Source organism: Tarenaya hassleriana, unplaced genomic scaffold, assembly GCF_000463585.1.
Source record: "Tarenaya hassleriana unplaced genomic scaffold, ASM46358v1 Cleome7, whole genome shotgun sequence".
NCBI classification, from domain to species: Eukaryota; Viridiplantae; Streptophyta; class Magnoliopsida; order Brassicales; family Cleomaceae; genus Tarenaya; species Tarenaya hassleriana.
Genome location: NW_010969548.1, coordinates 4,677,484 through 4,685,940, shown reverse-complemented (window position 1 = coordinate 4,685,940; position 8,457 = coordinate 4,677,484). Strand labels below are relative to the sequence as shown.

General features: G+C 38.4%; 2 protein-coding genes across 3 annotated transcripts; one reads left to right on the top strand and one right to left on the bottom strand.

Moving 5' to 3' along the window:
• Positions 1-708: 708 nt before the first annotated feature.
• On the top strand, positions 709-5,241 carry LOC104801417 (ribosome biogenesis protein BOP1 homolog). Of its 2 annotated transcripts, none has more exons than XM_010524686.1 (17): positions 709-831; positions 915-1,031; positions 1,381-1,691; positions 1,834-1,951; positions 2,040-2,141; positions 2,310-2,466; positions 2,566-2,674; positions 2,765-2,867; positions 2,950-3,100; positions 3,200-3,332; positions 3,421-3,530; positions 3,618-3,688; positions 3,776-3,836; positions 3,961-4,188; positions 4,280-4,364; positions 4,446-4,624; positions 4,911-5,241. In XM_010524686.1, exons 1-17 carry the CDS (start codon positions 775-777, stop codon positions 4,994-4,996), a joined length of 2,178 nt encoding a protein of 725 aa, XP_010522988.1. In that variant the 5' UTR covers positions 709-774; the 3' UTR covers positions 4,997-5,241. The 2 variants fall into 2 exon arrangements, with proteins under 2 accessions (XP_010522988.1, XP_010522987.1); XM_010524685.1 differs by having other exon boundaries at positions 915-1,038; positions 1,370-1,691.
• Positions 5,230-7,453, bottom strand: LOC104801418 (pentatricopeptide repeat-containing protein At5g27460). The gene is made up of 2 exons (XM_010524687.2): positions 7,075-7,453; positions 5,230-6,912 (listed from the first exon to the last, which is right to left on the bottom strand). Exons 1-2 carry the CDS (start codon positions 7,363-7,365, stop codon positions 5,668-5,670), a joined length of 1,536 nt encoding a protein of 511 aa, XP_010522989.1. The 5' UTR covers positions 7,366-7,453; the 3' UTR covers positions 5,230-5,667.
• Between the last annotated feature and the right edge of the window lie 1,004 nt (positions 7,454-8,457).

The following is an 8,457-nucleotide window of genomic DNA, read 5'->3' as shown; positions in this document are numbered from 1 at the left end:
TATATATATGTGTGTATATATATAAATATGTTTATATATGTGTATATATGTATATCATTTCATTATATATGTATGTGTATAATTTTTAAATTTTTATTTTTATTTTTATTATTTTATTTTTATTTTATATTAATTAATATTATTAAATATTAGGGATTGATGATGTGGCAGATGACTAGGATACCATGTCAACATTAAATAATATATTTTTTTGTTCAGGGTTTTATTTGCCAATTTTTAAAAGTATAGAGTTTTAATTGTTAATTTTTAAAAGTATAATGTTTTTTTGGATAAAAAAAAAGTATAAGATTTAAATTGCGACGAGAGAAAAGTACAGGGTTTTAAATGGAATTATCCTTTTATATTATAATAATTATATTTTTTAGTTTATAATTTTTAATCATTATATATATTTTAAAATAAACAAATTAGTATAACAAAATATTTTTTAATCAAAAGTTTCATAACAGTAAACTAGATTTTAACTTTTATTACTCTTTAAAATACAAAAAAATAATTTATATATATACATATATATATTAAAAATTATTGTAATAAATAATATGTTTTTCTATTTTTTATAATTTAAAATTTTATCTATTAATTAATATATTAATTTGTTTTTAATATTAATTAGATTAAAAAATTATAAAAAATAATAAATATAAAATTGAACAGAGTCTCTCAAATCCCATTAGTCGGCTCTGTCCAAAACCCTAGTCCCTTGTCACACCTCCTCTTCATTGAGGTTTTACAAAGAACAACGACGAGAAGATGACGGAGAACAAAAGGGTTTTTTCAGGGACTGACTTTTCCGACAACGATGAAGATGTAAGTTTCCCTCTTGTCTTATCTATTGGATTGTTTTCTTCAGTCAGTTGTTGATATTTGTCTATTCGTGTTTGCGATTTCAGAGTTTGTCCGGGTCTTTACATTCCGATGATTTTGATTCCGACGTTTACGACTCTGAGGCTGAGGCGTCTTCGTTGAGAGAGACAGAATCCGCAGATGAAGAATCCTCCGGTGACGAGGTACATGGTAGTTGCTCCTCTCGTGCTTTTTTGTCACAGCTTTTTTTTCTTTGATGGGGGTGTTTAATTTTGATATTTCATGCATCAAAGTTCATTGCTTTTCTTTTTCCAGATATTTTTATGGGCGAGTCGATCATAAAGTTCGGGTTTTTAGCCGAACCCATTAGTTTACTTGCGAACATTATTATATTGGATTGGATCAGGCTAGATTTTCCACGTTTAGGGTTTGCTGCTCAGATCCTAACTTTATTATAGAAATGAACTTGTGGAAGTTTAGTGTCATAGTTAGGTGGGATAAAGCTTTCTAGCTCAAATTTTGGAATGAAAATTCAGAATAGTGCCTGTGCAGGATGCTGTTGATACAGACAATGTGACAGATGATAATGAGGATGGAGATGGTGTCAAGGGCGATGACTTGGACAGTGACCATGGCGAGGAAGGTGAGAGTGAAGGCTCTGAGCCTGATCAACCGCCGGAGGAAGAGAGCGATTCTTCTGAAGACGAGGTTGCCCCAAGGAATACAATCGGAGACGTTCCCCTGGAGTGGTATAGGGATGAGAAGCATGTTGGATATGACTTCACGGGGAAGAAAATAACTAAGAAAGAAAGACAAGACAAACTCGATTCCTTTCTTGCAAGTGTGGATGATTCAAAGAACTGGTGAGTCTTGACTGTAGTTGAATGTTTCGTTTGCTTCAGGACATGCCTATACATGACATAATTCTTAGCATATGCAGGCTGTTCATAAGTTCTTTAAAGAATTTTGATCTGAGTGAGACTTTTGGTTAACTGTGGGTTTTAGGCGCAAAATTTATGATGAATATAACGATGAGGAAGTTGAGCTTACTAAAGAAGAGACCAAGCTTATTCGTAGAATGCTCAAAGGGGAGGCGCCACATGCTGACTTTGATCCATATGCGGTATGCTTTTACCTTTTCTATTATCTCCCACAGTGATATACTGATATTATTCCATCAGTCTGTTTGACTTCTGATTATTTTGGTTTAGCCTTATGTTGATTGGTTCAAATGGGACGATGCGAAACATCCACTGTCAAGTGCGCCAGAACCGAAGAGGAGATTCCTTCCTTCCAAATGGGAAGCCAAAAAGGTATCATATCATCCACCTTCTTTTTGAGCTCACAGTTGATAATTCTGGTCAAGTCTGATCATTTTCTTGGTAGCTTTAGTTGATATGACACGGAAGCTACTAGAATGGGGGAAGTCATTTCAACAGTTATTCATATTGATCTGACATATGTTTATTCTGAGTGCACAGGTTGTTAAGTATGTTCGAGCAATCCGACAGGGCTTAATAAAGTTTGACAAGCCGGAAGAAGAGCCCAATGTCTACCTCTTATGGGGTGACGATTCTAGATCCGATGAAAAGAGCAAACATCTATCTTATATTCCTCCACCGAAGCTGAAATTGCCAGGTAAACTTTTATTGCACCATCTAGAACTCTCTTTTTTCAAATTTTTACTTTCCTTGTGGAAGCATTTTAAATTCTTGGTCTTTGTGAATTGGGTTCCAGGGCACGAAGAATCATACAACCCTTCATTGGAGTACATTCCTACGGAGGAAGAAAAGGCCTCCTATGACTTGATGGATGAGGAAGATCGCCCAAAATTTATTCCCAAGAGGTAAATGCAACTTGGGTGATAATTTTGTTTGATCTGATATGTGTTCTCTTTGAATTTGAGGCTTCAGCATTCTGGTCAATTTTGGCATAGGTTTACATCTCTCAGAAGCATCCCAGCATATGAGAATGCACTGAAGGAGTCGTTTGAGCGTTGTTTGGATCTATACCTGTGTCCAAGAGTTCGAAAGAAGCGGGTAAGTGAGAAATGTATGAGCTGAAAATTTTAATTACGCCGACATTTAATCTAACGGAGGTGTTTCACTTAATATGTTGCAGATAAATATTGATCCTGAGTCTTTGAAGCCCAAGCTACCTAGTAGAAAGGATCTTAGGCCTTACCCTGTTACCTGCTATCTTGAGTATAGGGGTCATACTGGCGCAGTTACATCTATATCTACTGATTCTTCGGGGCAGTGGATAGCTTCAGGTTTGAAGCCCTCTAACGATCTATGTGATCTCTCTGTTTCCGATTTAGCTGGCTAGATAATTTGTCGGTTTTGCTAATCTTGTGTACTTTATCTTCAAGGTTCAACTGATGGCTCGGTTCGTGTATGGGAGGTGGAGACTGGTAGATGTCTTAAGATTTGGGAGTTTGGTGAGGCTGTTCAGCGTGTAGCTTGGAACCCTCTTCCAGAACTTCCGATTTTGGCCGTCTCCATGTACGTTTTAGGTTATTCTCATTATACGTTTCTTTTCCTAAAACCTTCTCGGTTTCTTGTCTCATACAAAAACATAACATATATGCAGGGGCCCTGATTTAGTTATTCTGGACACTGGGCTTGGGAATGATGAGGACCAGAAAAAGATTAAAGAGTTGCTGCTCTTGGAAAAGCCTTCATCAGCACCAGACGATAATGGTAGGTTGGGAATGGCTGTTATGCATGGAATTTTCCTGTAAGAACTGAAATCTGACATATTAAACCGTTATATATTTTGCACGGTAGACAACATGGCATCGATTGTGAGCTGGTTTCCGGAGGACAAATATGGAGGGATCAGGCTAAGACATTTCAAGGTTCTTTTTGCTATCCTCTATAGTTTACTTATTGCTTCATTTTCCTTTGTATTTCCTCTATAGTACTGATGTTTCTCCATTGTTCAGAACGTATCCTATGTTGAATGGCATCGGAAAGGAGACTATCTCTCAGCAGTTATGCCTGCAGATATCCTTTGAATCATTTTTTGTTCTTGATTTATTCAGTTTTCTCGATTATGCTTCTCTTTGAGTTAGAATATCCTCAATTATCGAAAAGTGTTGTTTCGATGGGTTTCTTGACCTAATATTACGTGAAACTAGAGGGATTGTCGTGCACCAGCTTTCCAAGAAGCTTACGCAAAAGATACCGTTTAAACTGCATGGACTTCCTGTGTCTACCCTTTTCCATCCGAGGCTTTCCATCTTCTTCATCGCAACAAAGAAGAATGTCCGTGTCTATGATCTGCTGAAGAAGAGGCTCATCAAAAAGCTCGAGACCGGATTGCGGGAAGTCTCATCCATGTCCATTCACCCCTCTGGTTTGTTTTTTTAATCCTCGAAATTGAGTTTTCTAGTCGGTTTTCCTCTACCGGGTATAGCCTCATTGTTGATTTTATCCTATCTCCTCAGGTGATAATCTTATTGTGGGTAGTAAAGAGGGAAAGATATGCTGGTTTGACATGGACCTGTCAACTAGACCATACAAGACTCTAAAGTAAGTGTTCCCACCTCCAAACAATTTTTCGATTTTTCTATCGTTTAACAAGACTCACTCGTGGCACTGAATATTTTTCAGGAATCATCCGAAAGACATCACCAACGTGGCATTCCATCGGTCGTACCCGTTATTTGCATCGTGCTCGGATGATTGCACAGCCTATGTCTTCCATGGTATGGTTTACAATGATCTGAACCAGAACCCTCTGATAGTACCCCTGGAAATTCTTCGAGGTCATACTGCCTCAAATGGACGAGGTGAGTTCGAAATATCTTTCTCCGGGTTTGAATTTGATGTATATATAAATAACAAAAGATCTATCTGTCAACCGAGGCTAACCCGAGATCCATTCTCCTAGGAAAATAAACGTGTAAAATGTGGAAAGTTACTAGTTGGCATTCATTGCAACACTAACTATAATCTGTCTTTGATGTTAGTTCTGTCCTTAAGCTCCTCCTATCATCTTTGCTGATCTAAGAGAACCATGAAGTTATTGTGCATTTTGTAAGAGTAGGAGGTTGATGATTTTTCGGGTTATTGCAGGAGTGTTGGACTGCAAGTTCCACCCGAGACAGCCATGGCTATTTACAGCGGGAGCCGACTCGACCATCAAACTTTACTGCCACTGAGTTCATTAGCAAACACTTGTGGGTTCACAGCCTCAAGATGGTGAACGAACTGGCCTATATCTCATTATCCATTTTTGTGCTTTGTATTTGGTCCATTTTTCATGCCCTTGTGAGATTTGCCATAAAATAGATTATTCATTCCAATCGTCGCCCCGTTTTGGTGTTTCATTTTTTGTATCCTGAGTGACTTGACCCCTACAATATCTGCTTTTTGGAGTAAGAAATCATTAAGATTACGCTGAAAAGCCACCGATTATTTTTTTTTTTATTAGCAACAGAAATTGAGTTCTAATTAACATTTGTAAGGTTTAGTAGCAATGAGACATGAACTTGGAAATGGCCTGCCATGTTGTTGTTGTTGGTAACAATGAGACATACATCATAGAGTCACCAGGACATACTTCAGCAGTAAAACAGTACACAGATTGTTCATTCTGTCATGCTCCTGAATGGATGTGCTCTTTCAGACCATCAATTGCTTAAAAGGATGACTTCAGGAGATCATGCCTTTAGCTGTAATATTACTCTGAATCCATGCTTCTTTCCGCTGCATCTCACAAACTTACGCTGACATGGGCATTCGAGTTACAGTGGCTCTTGTCCTGACAAGCCTAACTAAACAGAGAGCCGTTTCTAGAATTGCCACTGACAATTTGGCTTGATCTTCATCATCAGTTGTGGGCCTGAGTAAGAGAATAGGTCTCGTCATCCACATCGATTTTGTCCGTTCTCATCATTTCAACGATGTAAAAAGATGGTTTCCCGGCCTTTGCGTGCATTCTGAGCAATAATCTGTATAGCTCTAAGCTTGAAAGACCGAAACAACGCAATTGCCTGGCGTATGCATTAGCTTCTTCCAGTTTCTCATGCTTCTCGAAGTACTCAGCAATGGACATTACGAGCTTTTGAGGCGGTCTCCAATGGCAGCGCTTCATCAGGTCAAAGGCTTTGCTCATCGCATCAATGGCTTTTGTCATGTCTTGACATTTCACCCACCCCTCGATCAGAATTTCCCACGTCTTATAGTTTGGCTCCCCGCCTCTCCGCAATACACGAGCATGAAAGGACTCGCCTTTTTCCATCAAACCCTTCCGGGCATAAGCACCCAGTAGAACATTGGAAACCCTAACGTCATAGTTACGGCAATTGGCCTCCCATTCTCCAAAGATTCTTTCAGCCCTCGTACGATCACCTACCTTCACCAAGGATGACAATACACATATGTAATTTGCACAAGTAATCCTGCCATGAACAGATTTCGAAGCTTCCCAAAGCCGAACAACTCCCTCCTTATTTCGTAGAGAAGCATACAGTGTGATGAGGAAGAAGTATCCAAGACGATTATTGTTGTTCAGCTTCTTCTCCGCATTTTCAAGAACCAGAGTAGCCTTCTCATCAAAACCCGTTTTCATATAAACGTTTGCTAAAGTACATAAAGTGCTCCAGCCCACTTCAACACTCTTATCACTCACCATTTCTCTGTAAACAGCTTCCACAGATGCAACCCCATACACTTCACCACATGCGTTCATCCACAGATTGTACGAGAGGACATTTCTTGGGATCTTGTTTCGTTTCATTTGCATGATCACAAGGGGAACTTTCTCGATCTGGGAAGTAGCTGCATACAGTTTCATCATCTCATTAAACGGGTGAGGATCAACAAGAAGCCCCAACCCATTCAACTTCTTCATAAGAGCTTCGGATTCGTGAACGAACTTTTCCTTAACATAAGCACGAAGAAGCGGAAGATAAGCTGCTTTCACCACTTTCAATGGCGCAGTCTCGTGTAGCTGATCAAAATATTCCTCGGCTTTCTTCAAGCCGCGAACTTTGATAATTGATTCCATTCTAAGAGCGTGGTCATACGACGAAACCTGAACACCTTTCAGGGTCTCCTCCATCCACTCCATCATCTAAACGATGAGAAGAAACATCACTAATCCGTACTAATCATCCAGTAATTAGAGTAATTAACTTCCTAATGAAACAATTAAGTGATCAAAGCCTTCCTAATCTCAATCGACTGACAAAGAAAGGAACGATATGTTTCCACAAACAGAAGCAGTAACGCATACCTCTAGGGCGAGATCATAGCGCTCGGATCTCATGAGCTGTTTCGAGATTGACCGGAGCTCGGAGACGGAGACGACACGGCCGGAGTCAACCCATTCCTGAAGCGGAGCGGAGATGCTGCCTCGTCGAGTGATCCTTCTCAGAATCTCCCTCACCCCAGTCTTAGGACAATCGGAACCAGTTGAAGAATTCTCCAAACCAGGTGACGCGCGTGAAGACACGAGCCTCATGAAGCTGAGGCTCGTCGTCTTCGTCGCCCATCGAAACCCATGCATGTACCTCGATGTCACCATGATCGGTGAGAGGTGAAAGAGGATTAGAAAACATCGCCACTGGAGCTCGCGAGGGCAAAGTACGGATTCTACGCCGACGAGAAAATGGGCTCCCTGTCAGGCCCAATGACGGCGTGATAACAGAGGGATTATGGTTTTTGACATTTTGTTAGAGTGTGCGGTTCGGTATTCGGGTTCTAAGGTTCGGGAATAATTCCGTTCGGTTGATTCAATTTTACAAAAATATGTATCAATTCAGTTTAATTCGGTTCTCATTTTTATTAAAAAAATTTAAAAAATTAATAATTTTTCAGTTTTTTCAGGATTTTTTGAAATTTTCGATTCGATTTAGTTCTGAAAAATTCGGTTTTCTAAAACAATATCGTTCAGGAATTTTAACGATTCTATTCAAAAAAAATATTTTATTTTTTTGGTTTGATACGGTTCAGTTCTGAAACCGTTACCCCCATTTATAGATGTTAATTGGGTTGGCCTAATCTATTTAGGTCCAACCCATTTGGATTTTAAAGATAAAGGATTTGATTGTGTTGATTCATTAATAACAACGAATTGGGTTGGATCAACCTACACCCCGTGTAAACTATTTAAATCCATTTATATATTCATATACAATTTATACTTATGTATAACTATATATTCATATAAATTAGGGATTGACATTTTAATATTCAATTCAATTTATTCGGTTCAATAAAAGTATACAAAATCAGATATTATATTATATTATATTCGGTAGTTTATGGAAAAAGTTGTATATTTTCTTAAAAACATCAGATTTTTTCGATTTTTTTAAAATTCGATTCGATGTTTTAGAAATAATGGCGTTTAGATTTTTTGAACGGTTCGGTTCAAAACGTCAACGAGATTTTTCTATTTTATTCGAGTTTTTTTAGTACGATTCGATTCAGAACGGTATCTAGTTTTTTAAACGATTTGAATTTGTTGGTACGAGTCGATTCAAAAACGACATCGAGTTTTTCGGCACGATTCGATTCGAAAACGATACCGAATTTTTCGATACGATTCGATTCAGAACGGTATCAAGTTTTTTTTATATGATTCGAATTATTCAGCACGATTCGATTCGAAAAC

Coding starts and splice junctions, on each gene's coding strand:
- LOC104801417 (XM_010524685.1), top strand. CDS start 775: ATGACGGAGAACAAAAGGGTTTTTTCAGGGACTGACTTTTCCGACAAC. Junction 3,333..3,420: donor CCGATTTTGGCCGTCTCCAT/GTACGTTTTAGG, acceptor ACATATATGCAG/GGGCCCTGATTTAGTTATTC. Junction 3,689..3,775: donor TCAGGCTAAGACATTTCAAG/GTTCTTTTTGCT, acceptor TCCATTGTTCAG/AACGTATCCTATGTTGAATG.
- LOC104801418 (XM_010524687.2), bottom strand. CDS start 7,365: ATGGTGACATCGAGGTACATGCATGGGTTTCGATGGGCGACGAAGACG. Junction 6,913..7,074: donor GCTATGATCTCGCCCTAGAG/GTATGCGTTACT, acceptor CTCATCGTTTAG/ATGATGGAGTGGATGGAGGA.